This window comes from Thalassophryne amazonica, chromosome 1 (assembly GCF_902500255.1).
Source record: "Thalassophryne amazonica chromosome 1, fThaAma1.1, whole genome shotgun sequence".
Lineage (NCBI taxonomy): Eukaryota > Metazoa > Chordata > Actinopteri > Batrachoidiformes > Batrachoididae > Thalassophryne > Thalassophryne amazonica.
Window position 1 is genome coordinate 160,690,318 of NC_047103.1, and position 23,499 is coordinate 160,713,816.

The window sequence follows — 23,499 nt, forward strand, 5'->3', positions numbered from 1 at the left end:
TTATAGTGGGCTCAGGTTGCCGCTTGCCAAGTACATAGCCGCGTTTCACCAAGCTGTGGCAGAGAGATGGGGACTTTTGAAATGTGAGGATGGACTGGTTGCCTGCCTGGGTGTTTGTCATCCAGGGGACAAGGATGTGGTGCATGTTGTGAGATGTGGCACCAGCACATGCTATCTGACCTCATGTGACCTGTGAAAAATGACTGGGGTACAGCAGTGCTCGATAAAGCAAAATACATTTTCTATTCTCAGTTCTTTTTCCTCTACATCTAAATGAAATCCCCTCCTTGTTTTCTGATGTTCTCATTTCTGCTTTCCACTGGAGTGGAAAGCAGTTTTTTTTTTCATGTGTTTATCTGTGCATGACCCATCTCGCCATCACACTTGTGAAACTCCTGCCTGCCCGCCTCATGGGTTCATAATATCATTGCAATGACGCACAAAGAAATAATTTTTCACCCCAGTCGATCTGTGCACATTACTCCATATCTAACAATCTACTGGTCATATGGCCTTAATTTTGGTGACAAAACCATGGAGGTCAGAAAGCAGACACTGGATTTAAAGACTCAGGGACCACTCGGACAGTTGTAGCAGCAGCATATACAGTTGTATGCAAACGTTTGGGCACCCCTGATAATTTTCATCGTTTTCCTTTATAAATCATTGGTTGTCTGGATCAAAAATTTCAGTTAAATATATCATATAGCAGACGAACACACAACACATGAAGTTTCTAGTAGTTACAGAAAGTGTGCAATAATTATTTAAACAAAATTGGGCAGGTGCATAAATTTGGGCACCCTTGTCATTTTATTGATTTGAATACATTTAGCACTAATTATTGGAACATAAAATTGGTTTGGTAAGCTCACTGACCCTTGACCTCCTTACACAGGTGAATCCAATCATGAGAAAGGGTATTTAAGGTGGCCATTTGTGAATGTTTCCCCTCTTTGCATCTCTTCTAATGAGTGACAACATGGGAGCCTCTAAACAACTCTCAAATGACCTGAAAACAAAGATTTTTCAACATCATGGTTTAGGGGAAGGATACAAAAAGCTATCTCAGAGATTTCAGCTGTCAGTTTCCACTGTAAGGAGCATATTGAAGAAACAGAAGACCACAGGCACAGTACTAGTTAATGCCCGAAGTGGCAGACCAAGAAAAATCTCAGATAAGCTGAAGGGAAGGATGATGGGAACAGTCATAGTCAACCCACAGACCTGCTCTAAAGACCTACAACATGATCTTTCTGCAGATAGTGTGTCTGTGTATCATTCAACTATACAGTGCACTTTGCACAAGGAGATGCTGTGTGGGAGAGTGATGCAGAGGAAGCCTTTTCTGCATACACGCCATAGAGTCGCTTGAGGTATGCTAAAGCACATTTGGACAAGACAGTTTCATTTTGAAATAAGGTGCTGTGGACTGATGAAACTAAAATTGAGCTATTTGGACATAACAAGGGGTTGTATGCATGGCTGAAAAAGAACACAGCATTCCAAGAAAAACACTTGCTACCTACAGTAAAATTTGGAGGTGGTTCCATCATGCTGTGGGGCTGTGTGGCCAGTGCAGGTACTGGGAATCTTGTTAAAGTTGAGGGTCACATGGATTCCAGTCAATATCAGCAGATTCTTGAGAACAACATTCAAGAATCGTGACAAAGTTGAAGATGCGCCAGGGCTGGATCTTTCAACAAAACAACAACCCTAAAAACTGCTCAAAATCTACTAAGGCATTCATGCAGAGGAACAAGTATGACGTTCTGAAATGGCCATCTCAGTCCCCAGACCTGAATATTATTGAAAATCTGTGGTGTGATTTTAAGTGGGCTGTCCATGCTCAGAAACCAACAAACCTGAGATGTTTTATAAAGAACAATGGTCCAAAATATCTTCAACCAGAATCCAGACTCTCACTGGAAGCTATAGGAAGTGTTTAGAGGCTGTTATTTCTGCAAAAGGAGGATCTACTAAATATTGCTGTATTTTTTCTGTTGGGGTGCCCAAATTTATGCACCTGCCTATTTTTGTTTAAAGAATTATTGCACACTTTCTGTAAATCCTAGAAACTTCATTTCACTTCTCACATATCACTGTGTTTGTCTGCTATACGATATATTTAACTGAAATTTCTGATCCTAAAAACCAATGATTTATAAAGGAAAATGTTGAAAATTATCAGGGGTGCCTATACTTTTGCATACAACTGTATACAATTTTAACTTTCAAAGTTGCTGCATTGCCATTTGATTTACACAAAGTTCAGACACTTAAATGCGTGTTTGTTGAAGCACACGAATTTCCTTTTTCCATACAGACAAACTGGGTCTTACTGCGATGCGGAGCAGGGTCGTCTTCACGGCGGCCCATCGGTCCAGCCGTCTGTCAATGACCAGGATAAAACCCGCTTGTGATGCTGCAACTCTGCACAAAAGAAACACACACTGCGCTGAAACGCTTCACTTTGATGCACTAGAGATTGAACAACATACAACCAGATCATGCGAATGCATTTTTCCTGCATGTCAGCGAGGCCTCAAGTGTCCCAAATTCAGTTAAAATAAATAAACTAAAATTATGTTTATCACTGCATGTGTATGAATGACCAGTTTCTATTTTTACTGTCATGTTGTTCCAGCATCTCACTTCTCAAAAGATTAGTCTTCCAGTTTGGGATTTTCTGTGGCTCAACAAAAAAATAGACGACACCTTTAAATTCAGCAGAGGAACACTACCAGACAACTTCTACCATGTTTCAACTAATACCTTAAAATCTTTCATGACCCATTTACAGTGCAAATCACAGTCAATTAACTTTGCACAAGGAGGGGAAAAACGTTTTAAATTCAAGGAAATGCATAACGAAATCTTTCAAATATTTAAAAGAATATCTACAAACATGCAAATAATTACATTTAAGGGGTAACTGAATGAAGCTGAAGCTCAAAAAATACTGTTGTTTGCCACAAAATTAACATCCAAATCTTCATAACAAAGAAGGATTAAAATTCTGTTGAATTCTACAACCGTGAAGAGGTTTGCTGTCTGTGGCTTAGAATTCAAAATAGTAAATACATTTTGCCCAACTGAATGTGTTCAAAATAATATTACTAATTGCAATTATTAAAAAAGTTGAAAAGGGTGCTTGTGTAGATTATGCACATGGGGTCACTTTAACAAATTGAATCCAGCTGTAAGATTGTATTTAAATCTGTTGTGAAACTACAAAATACTCCTGTGTATTGGAAATGTACTCAACAAAACTATAAATGCAACATTTTTGTTTTTGCTCCCATTTACACGAGTTGAAGGAAAAAAATGGAAGATTTCTTCTATGGAGACAGAAGGTCTATTTTCCTCCTAAATATTATTCATAAATTTATTAAAATATTTTAAAAAAAATTATTACATCCTTGGCGGACATAATAAGTCTTGTGTGTGCACAGAAAAAAAAACAGCTCTTTTACTTGTTTATGATAGATGAGAATAAAAGCAAAAGTGATGCATGGTTTGTTGAGTATACATCTATGATACAACACACAGTAGTGACCACAAATGCCTTAAATATTGCTGCATTTGAAATTACTTTGAGTGCAACCTTTCTCCTGCATCTTGCAACAATAATAGTGATCGGCACTATGAGAAAATACAAGTCAGCTTTGTCTCACCTACACTGTGTTGTAATGCATTAACCCACAGGTAGAGACTGGGACACCTGACAGCAAAAACAATTTGCTAGCGTGATGATCACAAGCCACCATTTTGATCACCATGGCAACTTTGACTATTTTTGTGTGTGCATGAAAATGTATTGTCAGTTCCTCAAGCAGTGTCGTATGCAGCAGCCTCATTAAAATAATATACGTGTGTGTGTGTGTGTGCACGAATGCAGGGTTTCCAGCAAAGGTCCTGCTGCACTGAGTGACATGCATCCAACATAACTGTGGTGCCAACACACACAGGGTGGCGATTCATTCCCTTTGAGTGCCGGTGTTGACGAGTGTCACATGATCACACATGCAAAAAAGAATACACTACCCAGTGAAAACTGCAACAGTCCATCTTCAATCCATTTCTGCTAAAAAGATGCATCCAGGCCATATGAAGAGGGGTGAAATTCCAGAATAAAAAAAAAAAAAATCAGAAGAATACCCTTAATAATCCATCACTATCATCCAGGATTAATCCATTTGTTATTTAAATGTCCTTATTCTGTTGTCATTCCATCCACAGATGAGCAAGCAGACCGTTCACATCCTTACAGAGCATCTCCCTCCTCCTCTTCCATCTCCCTGTGTTCCTCCACCACCTGCTTGTCACCCTTAGCCAATGAAAATCGAGCTCTGCATCTTGCTGCTCAGCCACAGCCAATCAGAGTGGAGAGTGCAGCTGGGTGCAAGGGAGGCGATTGAAAGAGGGTTGGGACTTCAGAGATGATGAGCCGCAGAAAAACCTGATACATTGGAGCCCCACCATAATTCACAATGTATGCGCTATGCAGATATGCAAACACATAATTGCTCCATCCTCATTATTTGCATTTAGTGCATGTGTGTGCGTCACTGCGGCATCAGCAGAGAAAGTCAACGAAATGAAGGGGAGATGAGAAGGGGGCAGGAAAAAGGGTGAGGAGAAAATGGTGAAAAGACATCATCTATGGCACAAGCCTCATCTTTCCTCAAGGGTTATTGCAGTATTCAACTATGAAAAGTACATGAAATTATGCAGCATTTGATTCAGAATAACAGCAGCATGCATTACATGCAAACCAATTATTGATAACATTCTACTAACATTATCTGCATGAGTCTTTTTCCTCTAAATCACGATACCAACTATTATTTCTTTATCTTCAAAAATCTTTTTATTCCTTTTGTAGCACCTTCCACACCAGGACAAGCAGTGTGCTGCCATCTCCTGGGCCGCGGAGGTACTACACCTCCCATATTGGACTAGTATCTTTTCACGGTTTGTTGCACAAACCTGGGGATGCTGGTGAGGTAGCAGAAGACATCCTTGAGCACCTCATCCTCCAGCTCACTGAAAGCTGGGAATTCTGGGAAAACAATGATGGGGCTGCCATTTAGCCCTCGGCCACCTGAAGACAAATGATGGAAAAGTGAATACAAGCTGTATCAAAACAACTGCTAGTTAAAAAAAAAAAATTCTAAATAAGGAACTTTTCCATTTCAAAAGGAGGTTACTGAATGCACAGTGCTGTATAAATGATTGCATCCCCCCTGAGGTTTTATAAATAAATATTCAGGTTTCTTTATGGCAAAAAAAATTCTTAAAGGATGCCCTTTAAACACAGTGAAAACAAATTTCTACAGGACATAAATTAAATAAAAATATCAAAGCCAAAATGATGGTGTGCACAGCTAATGACAGAATTTTCTTTGGAGAAGTCAGGGGATGGATACATGAACATTTCCAAGTCACTAGCTATGTCTTGGTCTTCAATTGCATCAGTCATTAAGACATACACACAGTACGGTACTGTATGGTAAATCTGTATGGAGTTACCATGCACAAAGGAAACAAGTGAGGGAAGCTATCAAGACACCTTTGACAACTGAGGGAGTTGCAGGCTTTTGCGTCTGTAATTGGCAAGACGCTGCGGAGTGCAACTTCTGCCAGCTCCATCAGCCGTTATGCAGCTTCATATAGTGTGGAGTGGAACAGAGCGGGATTAAAAAAAAAAAAAATAAGATGTGAAATTTCAGCTACAGTTTGCCAGAAGGCACAAGTGTAGATTTAGTGTATCTTCTTGTGTGAAAACTCCTCTCTGTGCCACTCCAACATTAAGCTGTGACTGGTGGACTTCAGGCATCATCGAATCCAATATATAAAGCTGACTGTGTATACGTGTGTGTGTCCTATGCACAGCTACAATTAAGCAATTGACACCAAACTTGCTATGGTGACTGGGGGCACCAAGGGGGAGGTCACGTGGGGCCCTTAGGTTGAAAGCATACGTATACAAATCACAGATCATGACCCGCTCACCGGAGCCCTTATTTTCACAGTTCACGTGGTACTTGCGTCACGTAGCAAGAATCACACTTTACTTACTACATAGTAGCAGCTGGCTAAGTTTCACTTTGATCACAATTTTTTTGTCTTTTGTTTTTCATTTATCTTTGATTTCTATTTAATAGAATGCAGTGGGCCCCAGACCCAGGGTCTAAAGTTGCCTCCTAGGCTCTATAGTTACCCTAACCATAGTTGGCATTGTATCCGAGGGCCTCTTCAAGATGATTGTTCCTTTAATTGCAGACAACTGCACCTCATGTGCACTTGGGTGACCGGGGCTTGCCTCAAGGTATTTCTTCAGGTTCTTCTTCATCAGGCCTGTTGCTCCCACCACAAGTGGGATGATATCATTCATCCATTTTCTTCAGCTTTATCCGGAGTCGGGTTGCGGGGGCAGCAGCTCAAGCAAAGCTGCCCAGACCTACCGATCCACAAACACCTCCCCCAGCTCTTCCGGGGGAACCCCAAGGCGTTCCCAAGCCAGCCGAGAGACATAGTCCCTCCAGCGTGTCCTGGGTCTTCCCCGGGGCCTCCTCCCGATGGGACGTGCCCGGAACACCTCTCCAGCGAGGCATCCAGGGGGCATCCGGAAAAGATGCCCGAGCCACTTCAACTGGCTCCTTTCAACGTGGAGGAGCAGCAGCTCGACTCCGAGCTCCTCACCCTATCTCTAAGGGAGTGCCCAGCCAACCTGCGGCGGAAACTCATCTCGGCCACTTGTACTCGCGATCTCGTTCTTTCGGTCATGAGCCAAAACTCATGACCATAGGTGAGGATCGAAACGTAGATCGATCGGTAAATCGAGAGCTTTGCCCCCCTACTCAGCTTTCTCTTCACCACAATGGTCCAATACAGCAACCGCATCACTGCAGATGTTGCACCGATCCGTCTATCGATCTCACGCTCCATCCGTCCCTCACTCAGGAACAAGACTCCGAGATACTTAAACTCCTCCACTTGAGGCAAGGACACTCCACCGACCTGAAGAGGGCAAAGCACCTTTTTCCGGTTGAGAAACATGGCCTTGGATTGGGAGGTGCTGATTTTCATCCTGGACGCTTCACACTTGGCTGCAAATCGCCCCAGTGCACGCTGAAGGTCCTGATTTGACGAAACCAACAGAACCACATCATCCGCAAACAGCAGAGACGAGATTCTGCGGCTCCCAAACCAGACCCCCTCTACACCCTGGCTGCACCCTCGGGCACCCGATGGAGTGTGTAGAGCTGGTCCAGTGTGCCGCGACCAGGATGAAAACCACTGTACTCCTCCTGAATCCGACGTTCGTCTATCGGTCGAATTCTCCTCTCCAGTACTCTGGAATAGACCTTACCGGGGAGGCTGAGGAGTGTGATCCCCCTGTAGTTGGAACACACCCTCCGGTCTCCCTTCTTAAACAGAGGGACCACCACCCCGGTCTGCCAATCCAGAGGCACTGTCCCCGACTGCCACGTGATGTTGCAGAGGCGTTTTAGCCAAGACAGTCCCACAACATCCAGAGACTTAAGGTACTCAGGACAGATTTCATCCACCCCAGGAGACTTGCCACCGAGGAGCTTTCTAACCACCTCGGTGACTTCGGCCTGGGCAATGGATGAGTCTGCCTCTGAGTCCCCAGTCTCTGCTTCCTCTTCTGAAGACGTGACGATGGGATTGAGGAGATCCTCGCAGTATTCCTTCCACCGCCCGACAATATCCCCAGTTATGGTCAACAGCTCCCCATCCGCACCGTAGACAGTGCTGGTGGAGAGCTGCTTCCGCCTCCTGAGGCATCAGACAGTTTGCCAAAATTTCTTCAAAGCCGACTGATAGTCCTCCTCCATGGCTTCCCCGAACTCCTCCCAGACCCGAGTTTTTGCCTCTGTGACCGCATGGGCTGCGGCATGCTTGGCCTGCTGGTACCTGTCAGCTGCCTCCGGGGTCCCACCTACCAACAAAGACAAGTAGGACTCCTTCTTCAGCTTGATGGCATCCCTTACGTCCGGCGTCCACCACCGGGTTCGGGGATTGCCGCCGCGACAGGCATCAGAGACCTTGTGACCACAGCTACGAGCGGCCACATCAACAATGGAGGTGGAGAACATGGTCCACTCGGACCCCATGTCTCCAACCTCCCCCAGGATCTGGGAGAAGCTCTCCTGGAGGTGGGAGTGAAGACCTCGCTGACAGAGGGTTCCGCCAGTCATTCCCAGCAGACCCTCACGATACGTTTGGGCCTGCCAGGTCTGACCAGCTTCCTCCCCTCCCAGCGGATCCAACTCACCACCAGGTGGTGATCGGTCGACAGCTCAGCCCCTCTCTTCACTCGAGTGTCCGAGACGTAGCCGAAGGTCAGATGATACGACTACAAAGTCGATCATCAACCTCCGGCTCAGGGTGTCCTGGTGCGACGTGCACTTATGGACACCCTTGTGCTCGAACATGGTGTTTGTGATGGACAAACTGTGACTAGCACAGAAGTTCAACAACTGAACACCACTCGGGTTCAGATCGGGGAGGCCGTGCTTCCCAATCACCCCCCTCCAGGTCTCACTGTCGCCGCCCAACGTGGGCATTGAAATCCCCCAGGAGAACAATGGAGTCCTCAGTCGGAGCGCTATCTAGTACCCCTCCCAGGGACTCCAAGAAGGTCGGGTACTCTGCACTGCCGCTCGGCCCGTAGGCCGAGACAACAGTGAGAGACCTATCCCCGACCCGAAGGCGTAGGGACGCAACCCTCTCATTCACTGGAGTGAACTCCAACACATGGCGACTGAGCTGGGGAGCAATAAGCAATGCGACACCAGCTCTCCGCCTCTTCCCGTGGGCAACGCCAGAAAAGTGGAGCGTCCAGCCCCTTTCCCGGAGTTGGGTACCAGAGCCCAAGCTGTGCGTGGAGGTGAGCCCGACTATCTCTAGTCGGTATCTCTCAACCTCCTGCACAAGCTCAGGCTCCTTCCCCCCCAGCGAGGTGACATTTCACATCCCAACAGCCAGGGGCTGTGAGCGCGGACCGGGCCACCGGGCCGCCCACCCTCGAACACCACCCGATCCTCTCTGCACCCGACCCCCATGGCCCCCTCTGCAGGTGGTGAACCCACAGGAGGGGGATGATATCAATGTCTTTCAATGACCATGTTGTTCGTAGGTCATTTTTCAGGTCTTGGTATTTCGTGATCTTTCCCCTTTCCGCTCCACTCAGGCCATAGTCATTGGGGACTGTCACATCAATGATTTTGGCTGTTTTCTCTTGCTTGTTCCAGATGACAATATCAGGTTTGATTGCACCTCCTTTGGTATGTCTTCCTGCTGGGATCTTTGTCGTAGAAGACCGTTACTTTTCCATTGGATGAGACTGGTGCTGGCTCATGTGTGAGTTAAGGCGTGCGTTTTGTTTGTTTGTTTGTTTTATTTTCAAGTAAAATGTCACGTTTCATCAATCTCATGAATGTCACAAATTGTTCTATGAGAATTAATGATGACAACATACACACAATGCAATGCAACTTACTACACTTTAACTAAAGTGACATGAAATATACAATGACATGGCTAAAATTCTTCTCTATTACCCGTGCGGAGAACGGATAACTCAGCTAGTTTTAAATAAAATTTCAACCAGACAAACAAATCACAAAATAGAACCTCTTGTGTGCAACAGAAGCTGCAGCAGGTGGTAAAAGTTCAACAAGAAGCAAAGGTTTTGTAGCTTTTCCTAATCCAAATTTGTACTTGGACAAAGTGCAACTGAGCAGTGTCGCATCATATTTTATGTTCATCAACACACCCCCCATCACAGAGAGACTTTTCAAACTATCCAAATCTGTTTTTTTAAAATAAAATAGTCTTTAAAGCACAATGAGATAGTATAACCTCATCCACAGATTTAACAATATTTTTGTAACTCTCATATTAATTTCAATTTCAATTTATTTTCATTCATATAGTGCCAAATCACAACAGAGTTGCCTCAAAGTGCTTCACACAGGTAAGGTCTAACCTTACCAACCCCCAGAGCAACAGTGGTAAGGAAAAACTCCCTCTGAGGAACCTCAAGCAGACCAGACTCAAAAGGGTGACCCTCTGCTTGGGCCATGCTACAAACATAAATTACAGAACGATTCACGGACGAATACACAAGAAATGCTATTGGCGCACAGGACAGGAGGATTGCCAACACGAATACAACTCCCATCTCTGGATGGAGCTGCACCTTAAACAGAGAAAAAAAAACAGAATCAGGCAGCAGAAAGACAAAAAAAAAAACAACAACAAAAAACTGTATAATTTGCCAGCATTAAACAACAAGAAAAACAGAGAAATACTAAGGTGATCGCCGGCCACTAGCCCTAAACTTCACTAAAAGACCCAGAATTTACGTAAAGTTGAGGCCGCAGCCCGCTCCGATTACTAATAAATGAATTAAAAGAGTAAAAAGCATAAAACAAAAGTGTACCAGTATGCTAGCCATATGAAAGGGAAAATAAGTGCGTCTTAAGTCTGGACTTGAAAATCTCCACAGAATCTGATTGTTTTATTTATGCAGGGAGATCATTCCACAGAACAGGGGCACGTTAAGAGAAAGCTCTGTGACCCGCAGACTTCTTATTCACCTTAGGGACACAAAGTAGTCCTGCACCCTGAGAACGTAAAGCCCGGGCCGGTACCTAAGGTTTAATTAGGTCAGCTAGGTAGGGAGGTGCCAGTCCATGAATAATTTTATAGGTTAGTAGCAGAACCTTAAAATCTGATCTCACTGGGACAGGAAGCCAGTGAAGGGATGCCAAAATAGGTGTAATGTGGTCGAACTTTCTGCTTCATGTCAAAAGTCTGGCTGCAGCATTGTGAACCAATTGGAGACCCCTAATGCTAGACTGCGGTAAACCAGAAAATAGAACATTGCAGCAGTCCAATATAGAAGAGATAAATGCATGGATCAGGGTCTCAGCATCAGCCATAGACAGGATTTGAAATTCAAATCAAATTATGGCTGGATTTATAGCAGACCTTAAAAAAACGAAAAAAAGAAAAAAAAAAAAAAATATATATATATATATATATATATATATATATATATATATATATATCCCTAAGCACCAGATCCATAGAGGCAGGAATCTACCACAGCCGTTAGGACCCAAGTTGCAGGCTGTGCAAATGTGCCCCAGAGACAGTCCAGCACATAGTAGCAGGATGCAAGATGCAAAGTAGGACAGCGTACACTGAGAGGCACAACCAAGAGTCGAGAATCGTGTACATGAACATCTGCGCCACATACGGATTAGAAGTCCCCAAGTCCCAATGGGAGACACCAAAAGTGGTTGAGAATTACAGGGCTAAGGGACTTAGCTTGTCTGTCTGGGACTTCAAATTCCAGACAGACGAGCTTCTGGCCAACCAAGCAGATATAGTGGTGGCTGACAAGGGAAAGAAAACTGCAGTTGTGATCGATGTGGCAATCCCAGCTGACAGCAACAACGGAAAGAAGGAGCACGAGAAAATCGAAGGAGCAACTGGAGCACATGTGGAAGGGTAAAGCCCAAAGTGGTCCCAGTGGTAGTGGGAGCACTAGGAGCTGTAACCCCCAAATTGGAAGAGTGCCTCCAGCAGGCACAACGTCAGAAGTCTCTGTCAAGAAGACTGCAGTACTAGGAACAGCTAAGACACTGCGACAAACCTTCAAACTCCCAGGCCTCTGGTAGAAAACCCGAGCTTGAGGAACACACATACCAGAGCGGAGGGTGGTATGAGGTATATTATACATATACACATACCTCATACGTATTCGTATATATACACATTGTCATGCTGGAAGACCCAGCTACGACCCATCTTCAATGCTCTTACTAAGAGAAGGTTGTTTGCCAAAATCTCACAATACATGACCCCATCCATCCTCCTTTCAATACGACGCAGTCGTCCTATCCCCTTTGCAGAAGAGCACCCCAAAAATGTGTTTCCACCCCCATGCTTCACGGTTGGGAAGGTGTTCTTGGGGTTGTTCTCACCCTCCAAACACAGTGAATGGAGTTGATACCAAAAAGCTCTATTTTGGTCTCATCTGACCACATGACCTTCTCCGATGCCTCCTCTGGATCATCCATATGGTCACTGGTGAACTTCAAATGGGTCTGGACATGTGCTGGTGTGAGCAGGGGGACCCTTCGTGCCCTGCAGGATTTTAAACCATGATGGTGTAGTGTGTTACTCATGTAATCTTTGTGATTGTGATCCCAGCTCTCTTCGGGTCATTGACCAGGTCCTCACATGTAGTTCTGGGCTTTCTCAGAATCACCCTTACCCCACAAGGGGAGATCTTTCATGGAGCCCCAGACCGAGGAAGACTGACTGTCATCTTGTGTTTCTTCCATTTTCTAATAATTACAGCAACAGTTGTTGCCTTCTCACCAAGCTGTTTGCCTGTTGTCCTGTAGTCCATCCCAGCCTTGTGCAGGTCTACAGTTATTCTTCAGATCTTTGGTCTTTGCCATGGTGGATAGGATGGCGTGTGATTGATTGTCTACACAGGTGTCTTTTATCCAGGTAACGACTTCAAACAGGTGCAATTAATACAGAATAGGAGTGCTTCTTAAGGAAAAAACTAACAGGTCTGTGAGAGACAGAATTCTTGCTGGTTGGTAGGTGATAAAATAATTATTTCATGCAATCAAATGCAAATTAAATATTTAAAAATCATACAATGTGTTTTTCTGATTTTTTTTGTTTTTTTTAGATTCTGTCTCTCACAGTTGAATTGTACCTACAATAAAAATTACAGACCTCTCCATTTTTTGTAGGTGGCAAAACCAGAAACATCCCATAATAGACACGTAATTTGGTCATGTGACCAGGAGCGCTGAGCTGCTCATCTTGGAAGGTTGAAGTGCTGCAGCTGCCAGTGGAAAATGCATGCTCTGCTCTTGAAATCACTGTCGATCCTCTGTACTGATTTCTCCACTGTTATTTACATTTAAGACGTGAAAACTTGTGCTTTGGTCAATTCAGATACGTAGATTTGATTTGTGAAGTGAGGTTTATCGTAACTGCTGATCCTTTCTCCCTATAAGACTGTGAATAGAGAGTAAAGTGGGGCTCATGTCAACAGAAAACTCATGTCAGTCATCTCTCTTCTCCTCTTTTTTTTTTCCTCTGTGCTTTGACAGCGAAGGATTAGAACTAAATCATGAGCAGAAGAGGCAAAACAGGCGGTAAGGCCAGAGCCAAGGTGAAGACTTGCTCCTCCCATGCTGGATTGCAGTTTCCAGTCATCCACCGTCTGCTGGGGAGCCCGTTTACCTGGCAGCTGTGCTCAAGTGTGTGGCCACTGGAGTCCTGGAGCTGGCCGGCGGCGCTGTTCGGAACAGTGGGAAGACTCGTATCATTTCCTGTCACCTGCAGCTGGCTGTCCGCAACAATGAGGAGTTCATGGGCGGGGTTGCTGGCCAGTTCGGTAATCTACATATACATATACATATATATACTCAACAAAAATATAAACGCAACACTTTTGGTTTTGCTCCCATTTTGTATGAGATGAACTCAAAGATCTAAAACTTTTTCCACATACACAATATCACCATTTCCCTCAAATATTGTTCACAAACCAGTCTAAATCTGTGATAGTGAGCACTTCTCCTTTGCTGAGATAATCCATCCCACCTCACAGGTGTGCCATATCAAGATGCTGATTAGACACCATGATTAGTGCACAGGTGTGCCTTAGACTGCCCACAATAAAAGGCCACTCTGAAAGGTGCAGTTTTATCACACAGCACAATGCCACAGATGTCGCAAGATTTGAGGGAGCGTGCAATTGGCATGCTGACAGCAGGAATGTCAACCAGAGCTGTTGCTCGTGTATTGAATGTTCATTTCTCTACCATAAGCCGTCTCCAAAGGCGTTTCAGAGAATTTGGCAGTACATCCAACCAGCCTCACAACCGCAGACCACGTGTAACCACACCAGCCCAGGACCTCCACATCCAGCATGTTCACCTCCAAGATCATCTGACGCCAGCCACTCGGACAGCTGCTGAAACAATCGGTTTGCATAACCAAAGAATTTCTGCACAAACTGTCAGAAACCGTCTCAGGGAAGCTCATCTGCATGCTCGTCGTCCTCATCAAGGTCTCGACCTGACTCCAGTTCGTCGTCGTAACCGACTTGAGTGTGGCAAATGCTCACATTCGCTGGCGTTTGGCACATTGGAGAGGTGTTCTCTTCACGGATGAATCCCGGTTCACACTGTCCAGGGCAGATGGCAGATAGCGTGTGTGGCGTCGTGTGGGTGAGCAGTTTTCTGATGTCAATGTTGTGGATCGAGTGGATCGAGTGGCCCATGGTGGCGGTGGGGTTATGGTATGGGCAGGCGTCTGTTATGGACGAAGAACACAGGTGCATTTTATTGATGGCATTTTGAATGCACAGAGATACCGTGACGAGATCCTGAGGCCCATTGTTGTGCCATACATCCAAGAACATCACCTCATGTTGCAGCAGGATAATGCACGGCCCCATGTTGCAAGGATCTGTACACAATTCTTGGAAGCTGAAAATGTCCCAGTTCTTGCATGGCCGGTATACTCACCGGACATGTCATCCATTGAGCAAGTTTGGGATGCTCTGGACCGGCGTATACGACAGCGTGTACCAGTTCCTGCCAATATCCAGCAACTTCGCACAGCCATTGAAGAAGAGTGGACCAACATTCCACAGGCCACAATTGACAACCTGATCAACTCTATGCGAAGGAGATGTGTTGCACTGTATGAGGCAAATGGTGGTCACACCAGATACTGACTGGTATCCCCCCCAATAAAACAAAACTGCACTTTTCAGAGTGGCCTTTTATTGTGGACAGTCTAAGGCACACCTGTGCACTAATCATGGTGTCTAATCAGCATCTTGATATGGCACACCTGTGAGGTGGGATGGATTATCTCAGCAAAGGAGAAATGCTCACTATCACAGATTTCAACTGGTTTGTGAACAATATTTGAGGGAAATGGTGATATTGTTTATGTGGAAAAAGTTTTAGATCTTTGAGTTCATCTCATACAAAATGGGAGCAAAACCAAAAGTGTTGCATTTATATTTTTGTTGAGTATATATATACATATACATATATATACATATATATATATATACACACACACACACACACACACACACACACACACACACACACACACACACACACACACACACACACACACACACACACACACACACACACAGAGAGCTAACCAAAAAGTTAGCTTCGATAAGAATAAATCCACTAACTGAAAAGTTATCTTTTTTAAAGCTAAACCGATAAACCCCTAAAAAATTCAGCGGAAGTTACAGATAAAAGCTAAACCGATAACTTTCAGTATTGATTTCAGTACACGAGCAGATACTGACACAACACCAAGTTTGGTGTTGATATATATATCAACACCAAACTTGGTATGATGACTGGGGGAACCAATGGGGGACACCTTTGGGGCCCTTAAGTTGTAAGCGCACGTGCGTGAACACACACACACACACACACACACACACACACACACAGTCAGCCTTAAATAGGATTTGAAGGATTACGTCAAATCTACTTCATGGATTCTCACCAAATTTGCACCACAGATACATATTAGGCCATGGAAGACTCCAATAAATTTTGGATGTGATATAGATTGGGGATCAGGATCAAGACTGACTTTATATAGGCTTTGAAGGATTCTGGAACAAGATTTCACTTTGTATAGGATTTGAACAATTACTTCAAAAGTACTTCAAAGATTCTCACCAAATTTGCACCACAGATAGAATGAATGAATGAATTTATTCGGCACACAGACTCAACAATTACAAAAAACTGAGAAATAAAAGAATTCAACAGACAGATATTAGGGCATGGAAGACTCCACTGAATTTTGGATCCGGATTGGCGTACTCGGGAAACTCAGTGTGTGTGTATATATATACGAGGTCTGTGATAAAAGTAATGGACCTTATTATTTTTTTCAAAAACCATATGGATTTGAATCACGTGTGATTACATCAGACGTGCTTGAACCCTCGTGGGCATGCGAGAGTTTTTTCACGCCTGTCGGTTACGTCATTCGCCTGTGTGCAGTCTTTGAGTGAGGAGTCGCCCACCCTCTCGTCGTTTTTTCATTGTTTATGAATGGCTCAGAGACTGCTGCTTTGTTTGATCAAAATTTTTTCAAAACTGTAAGGCACAACTGAGTGGACACCATTCGATAAATTCAGCTGGTTTTCGGTAAAAATTTTAACGGCTGATGAGAGATTTTGGTCTGGTAGTGTCGCTTTAAGGACAGCCCGCGGCGCCTGACGGCGATCTGCACTTCGAGGCGGCAGCGTCTCGCCGTTTCAAGTTGAAAACTTCCACATTTCAGGCTCTGTTGACCCAGGAAGTCGTCAGAGAACAGAGAACTTGCAGAAGAAGTCGGCATGAGGAGTTTATTCGGACATTCCATTGTTAACGGACATTTTGTAATGAAAGAACGTGCGGGCAGAGTCGCATGTCGGGCCGGACCCGACCGCGGGGGGTCGCGACAGGAAAAACACCTCAGTTGGAAACCTTAACGGGCAAGTTGGAACATGCCCAAGCTGTTAAACAATTTCTCAGTTACTCACTTGTTGAAAGCCATCAAAAGCCGCCTGAATTTTACAAATGGTTTTCAACACGGAGGTGTTTTTCCTGTCGCGGCGCACACAGATTTGCCGAGTCGTCACGGAAACGACTCGGCGAATTTGCGCGCACGTCTTTCATTACAAAATGTCCTTAAACAGTGGAATGTCCGCATAAAGTCCTCATGCCGGCCTCTTCTGAATCTTCTCTGTTCTCTCACGACGTCCTGGGTGAATTAAGCCTTACATTAGAACGTTTTCAGATTGAAACAGGCCGACGACGGTGCCTGGAAACGCTGCGCGACGTCCCGCTCCGTGGGAAGTCCTTACAGCGACAGAAACACCCCATAATCTCTCATCAGCCGTTAAACTTTTCACCGAAAACCAGCTTAATTTCTCCAATAGTGTCCACTCGGATATCCCTCACAGGTCCAGAAAAACTGTTGATAAAGCAACGAGCACCGTCCGCAGCAGCTATTCAGACAAAGAGATTCCGACGGGCGGGGTGGAGTACTCCTCACTCAAGGCCTGCCCACAGGCGAATGACGTCACCGACACGCGTGAAAAAACTCACGCATGCGCACGAGGGTTCAAGTATGTCTGACGTAAAAACATATGAATCAAATCCATTTATTTTTTGAAAAAAATAAAAAGGACCGCTTTTTTCATCACAGACCTCGTATATATATATATATATATATATATATATATATATATATATATATATATACATATACACACACACACTCAACAAAAATATAAACGCAACACTTTTGGTTTTGCTCCCATTTTGTATGAGATGAACTCAAAGATCTAAAACTTTTTCCACATACACAATATCACCATTTCCCTCAAATATTGTTCACAAACCAGTCTAAATCTGTGATAGTGAGCACTTCTCCTTTGCTGAGATAATCCATCCCACCTCACAGGCGTGCCATACCAAGATGCTGATTAGACACCATGATTAGTGCACAGGTGTGCCTTAGACTGCCCACAATAAAAGGTCACTCTGAAAGGTGCAGTTTTGTTTTATTGGGGGGGATACCAGTCAGTATCTGGTGTGACCACCATTTGCCTCATGCAGTGCAACACATCTCCTTCGCATAGAGTTGATCAGGTTGTCAAGTGTGGCCTGTGGAATGTTGGTCCACTCCTCTTCAATGGCTGTGCGAAGTTGCTGGATATTAGCAGGAACTGGTACAGGCTGTCGTATACGCCAGTCCAGAGAATCCCAAACATGCTCAATGGGTGACATGTCCGGTGAGTATGCCGGCCATGCAAGAACTGGGACATTTTCAGCTTCCAAGAATTGTGTACAGATCCTTGCAACATGGGGCCGTACATTATCCTGCTGCAACATGAGGTGATGTTCTTGGATGTATGGCACAACAATGGGCCTCAGGATCTCGTCACGGTATCTCTGTGCATTCAAAATGCCTTCAATAAAATGCACCTGTGTTCTTCGTCCATAAGAGATGCCTGCCCATACCATAACCCCACCGCCACCATGGGCCACTCGATCCACAACACTGACATCAGAAAACCGCTCACCCACACAATGCCACACACGCTGTCTGCCATCTGCCCTGGACAGTGTGAACCGAGATTCATCTGTGAAGAGAACACCTCTCCAACGTGCCAAACGCCAGCGAATGTGAGCATTTGCCCACTCAAGTCGGTTACGACGACGAACTGGAGTCAGGTCGAGACCCCGATGAGGACGACGAGCATGCAGATGAGCTTCCCTGAGACGGTTTCTGACAGTTTGTGCAGAAATTCTTTGGTTATGCAAACCGATTGTTTCAGCAGCTGTCTGAGTGGCTGGGCTCAGACGATCTTGGAGGTGAAAATGCTGGATGTGGAGGTCCTGGGCTGGTGTGGTTACACGTGGTCTGCAGTTGTGAGGCTGGTTGGATGTACTGCCAAATTCTCTGAAACGCCTTTGGAGACAGCTTATGGTAGAGAAATGAACATTCAATACACGAGCAACAGCTCTGGTTGACATTCCTGCTGTCAGCATGCCAATTGCACGCTCCCTCAAATCTTGTGACATCTGTGGCATTGTGCTGTGTGATAAAACTGCACCTTTCAGAGTGGCCTTTTATTGTGGGCAGTCTAAGGCACACCTGTGCACTAATCATGGTGTCTAATCAGCATCTTGATATGGCACACCTGTGAAGTGGGATGGATTATCTCAGCAAAGGAGAAGTGCTCACTATCACAGATTTAGACTGGTTTATGAACAATATTTGAGGGAAATGGTGATATTGTGTATGTGGAAAAAGTTTTAGATCTTTGAGTTCATCTCATACAAAATGGGAGCAAAACCAAAAGTGTTGCATTTATATTTTTGTTGAGTGTATATATATACACACACACACACACACACACACACACACACACACACACACACACACACACACACACACACACACACACACACACACACACACACACACACACACACACACACACACAGTTAACCTTCTTTTTTGCAGGTAGGTCAAGTTGCAAAGCAGATCATGATGAATTATTCACATCCTGTCACTGAGCAGCAGCTTCATGGTAAACCAACAAAGAACTGTGTGGGCGTGCCTGTGTGTGTGTACTTTTGTCTATGTGTACTTTTGTGCATGGTGCTTTGAATTCATTTCTATACAAGTGTATTTGTATGTATGGAACTTTGCACGTCCCATGTCGGTGGACCTGTGAGCGGTGAAACCAACACCGACTCAGCAGAACTCATATGACCCTTGGTGCATTTTTCCTCATTTGTTCTCCATCATATTATTTGAATATCTTTTGGATCACATCATTGCTGTTGTAGGCATTTAACTCAAGAAAGGTTTTAATAATTTATGCCAACCAAAAATGAATTTAAGGATCAGACGTTACGTTACACAAAACACAAATGCCAGTGCAGTCATGGCTGTGATGACCATCGACTGGTGGCTATGACATTGTTTCCTACAAAAATGCACTTTCTAAATGTAATTGAATCCATAATCTCAGTATAGGAATGATGCAGAATAAAGACACCGTGTACCTGGGTTCACGACTGTACTTAATCTTAAGCAACAGGACAATAGAGCTTCACTGGCTTAGTTCTGTCCATTTAACGTGTATCAAAAGACAGTTTGCAAATATATGTTTACAGTTGTAGTTATGGGATTCCAGACAAAAATGTGCTCAAATTTAGGCTTCATTTAATTGAAAGATGGGAAGATCTTCTTGTGCAATTGCATGAGATAAAATAAGATCACAAGTAAAGTGGGTGACTGAGCCCCATAAAGTAACAAGAGACAGAAATCACACCAACCTGGCAGGATGGCAAACTGCTTCTCAAGTTCTGAGCCAATTTCTGCCGCACACAGAGGACCATACCCCCGCTGCAGAATGCCATCTGGAAAGAGAGAGGAACAGTGTCATGTCCATTTTGTACAGACATCTTTACACACAGCTGCTTGCTGTTTCAGAGGTTCTTGCCATTAATGACGGCTGTCTGCACTGGGGAGCTGTTCTCACATCATATGTTTAAAGGTTACTGAACACAAGGATCAAGGCGTGAGGCGTGCAGGTGTGAATGTGTTTGTCTATATGTGGCCCTGTGACAGGCTGGTGTCCTGTCCAGGGTGAACCCCGCCTCACGCTCTATGACTGCTGGGATAGGCTCCGCCCCCCATGACCCTTAATTGATGTAAGCGGGTATAGAAAATGGATGGATAAATAAATAAACAGATGAATAAATAATAATAATTATGGTAAACTAATAATTTTAAATGAAATAACGACAACAACAACAATAATAATAGTCAGAATTTAATTTAAAAAAAATTCAACGATAAGATACCATTATAAAATTGTTATTCCAGATTCAAGTAATAAATTAGGTTTTATGAACTCTTGTTGACTGTTTTTAAAGTGACAATCCTGGCAACAGGTTTTACCGTAATCACTTTAACAAAGAGAAAAAGGGTTTTTGTATGTGTTTTAATTTACTATATATATATATATATATATATATTTATTATATAAAGGAGTATGTGTGTGTATGCATGTGTCACACTATGCAGGAAAAACACCGAATATGTGCGCATTTCCGGTGTACTCTATATGCAACACAACGCAGCTGTATGCAAGCCCGGTGTGAAAGGGGCTTAAGTGTTCATAAATGCAGTTTGATCTGATCCAGTGATGCTGGCTTGGATCAGATCAGCATCAAACGTATGCTCAGAGATCTGTTTTAGTTAGAAACAGTGTTAAGACCATGTTTAAACCAAATGTATCTGAATTTGATGATTGCATGCCAGCCATTAAATAATAACTGACATGGAAAATCTAAAGGAGACAAAGGGAGGAGAGGGGAAAGCAAGATGGAAATGCTGACAGGGATTAGCATTTTTTTTTATTTCATCTGGTCTGTTGTCCAAATGGATTACAGTGATCACATTTACACCTCTGAGATGCAGTGCATCAGGAAAGTATTCACAGCATTTCACTTTTCCCACATTTTGTTACAGCCTTATTCCAAAATGGAGTAAATTAATTTTTTTCCTCAAAATTCCACTCACAGAACCCCATAATGACAACATGAAAAAGTTTTTATTTTTATTTTTATTTTTTTTTTTACAAATTTATTTAAAAAAAAAAACTAAGAAATTGCATGTACATAAGTATTCACACCCTTTCCTCAATACTTTGTTGATGCACCTTTGGCAGCAATTACAGTCTCAAGTGCTCTGGAGCAGGTTGTCATCCAGGATGTCTCTGTCCATTGCTGCATTCATCTTTTCCTCAATCCTGCTTTGACTCCCAATTCCTGCCACTGAAAAACATCCCCACAGCATGATGCTGCCACCACCATGCTTCACTGTAGGGATGGTGCCTGGTTTCCTCCAAACATGACACCTGGCATTCACACCAAAGAGTTTTGTTTCTCATGGTCTGAGAGTCCTTCAGGTGCTACAGACCAGCTGCCATGTGAATTTTAGTAAGAGGTGGCTTCCACCTGGCCACTCTACCATACAGGCCTGACTGGTGAATTGCTGTAGAGATGGCTGTCCTTCTGGGAGGTTCTGCTCTTTGCACAGAGGAATGCTGGAGCTCTGACAGAGTGACGATCGGCTTCTTGGTCACCTCACTGATCGCTCAGTTTAGACGGGCGTCCAGCTCTAGGTGGATCAAAAACTTCTTCCATTTACGGAAGATGGAGGCCACTGTGCTCATTGGGACCTTCAAAGCAGCATAAATGTTTCTGTACCCTTCCCCAGATTTGTGCCTTGAGACAATCCAGTTTCAAAGGTCTATAGATCTGACATGGACTGTCAACTGTGGGACCATATAGGCAGGTGTGTGCCTTTCCACTCTATGTCCAATCAACTGAATTTACTCCAGGTGGACTCCAATTAAGCTGTAGAAACATTTCAAGGATGATCCATTATTTTTAATAAATTTGCGAAAATCTAAAAACTTTTTCACATTGTCATTATAGGGTACTGTGTGTTGAATTTTGAGGAAAAAAATATTTAATCCATTTTGGAATAAGGCTGTAACATAACAAAATATGAAAAAAGTGAAGCGCAGTGAATACATTCCAGATGCACTGTATGTTGACACAGAGGCAGAGCGAGTCTTCCCCATTCTTGTGACAGCCAAGTGTGACACATGGACGTTTTTCTGGTGTATATTTGAAAATGAAAATTGAGAAATGCCTTCTTCATATCTGTGCATGTGCCTGCAGACAAAGACTGGCACAGAGTCTGGTGTGAGGATGTGTGATTAGGGGGTTTTCCAAGTGGCATGGTGGGACTGGCAGTGAAAGTCATTAATTACACCAAAGTGCAAACCAAACAAACTGTTCACATCTAGAGGAGCAGTGAGACGCTCGCTGTCCGCGCTCCGCCTCACTCACTCCTTCCCTGCTGAGGTAACACACACACACACACACACACACACACACACACACACACACACACACACACACACACACACACACACACACACACACACACACACACACACACACACACACACACACACACACACACACCCCTCAAAAGCAGCAACCAGATTCTACATTTGATTCATAAGTGTTAAAGTCAAGTCAGGTCTCAGAGCATGCTCTGCTGCTGTGGTTTGCTGCATCCATGACACCACAGAGCCAGCTTGGGTCCTGGATGGCAACCACCCAGGCAGACAACTGGTCCATTCCCACGTTTCAAAGAATCTGCCACAGCAAGGTGAAATGTGGGCGTCTCCTACTCTGCTTCCACCTACTGGGGCTCTCAACACTCAGGCACCTGTGTGCCGGATCATGCACAGAGAAACGCACCACATGGCCAAAATGTCAAAACTGATGCTCCCTCACAATCTTAGTCTCTCTAAGTAACCGCTGGTTTGATACAAAATAAGAAACTAAAATAATGTTAAGCATTTATTAAATTATTTTTAAAAACAGTAATTTCCATACAGAAACATGTTTACTATTTGTGCTTAGAAATATGCATTTCATAAAAATCACAATACTGGTTAAAAAACAAACAAACAGCAGAGCAGCACGTTACTTTTATTTAATGTAAGCTTTTTCATTTTTTTTAAACCAATTACATTCCCAAACATGTGCCTTTCAACATATATTTAGCCAGTCGGTGTTGTTGATGATGTCCGTATGGAAAGTCATGGTAGCATCTTACTGAGCTTCCACATTTAGCTCTTGTGACAGAAGGGATGGATACGTTATAGACATCTGTAGAAACTTTAAACACTAAATACATATGTGTAGGGTGTAATGCATCTGGAATGGGTAGTGTACAAACACAGGTCTAGTTTTCATGCCC

The 23,499-nt window shown here is 43.9% G+C and overlaps 1 protein-coding gene across 7 annotated transcripts in view; it reads right to left on the reverse strand.

The window, feature by feature from the left end:
- mcf2la (mcf.2 cell line derived transforming sequence-like a) overlaps nucleotides 1-23,499 on the reverse strand; it is a 109,202-nt gene that overhangs the window by 58,261 nt on the left and 27,442 nt on the right. For 6 of the 7 annotated variants that reach the window (XM_034177741.1, XM_034177756.1, XM_034177750.1 and 3 more), the window contains exons 2-4: nucleotides 19,983-20,066; nucleotides 4,993-5,107; nucleotides 2,343-2,433 (exon numbers count right to left, since the gene is read on the reverse strand). In XM_034177741.1, coding sequence (XP_034033632.1) covers nucleotides 2,343-2,433; nucleotides 4,993-5,107; nucleotides 19,983-20,066 — 290 coding nt within the window. Of the gene's footprint in view, nucleotides 1-2,342; nucleotides 2,434-4,047; nucleotides 4,367-4,992; nucleotides 5,108-19,982; nucleotides 20,067-23,499 lie in introns of those variants that run through there. The other variant, XM_034177760.1, reaches the window with a different exon arrangement.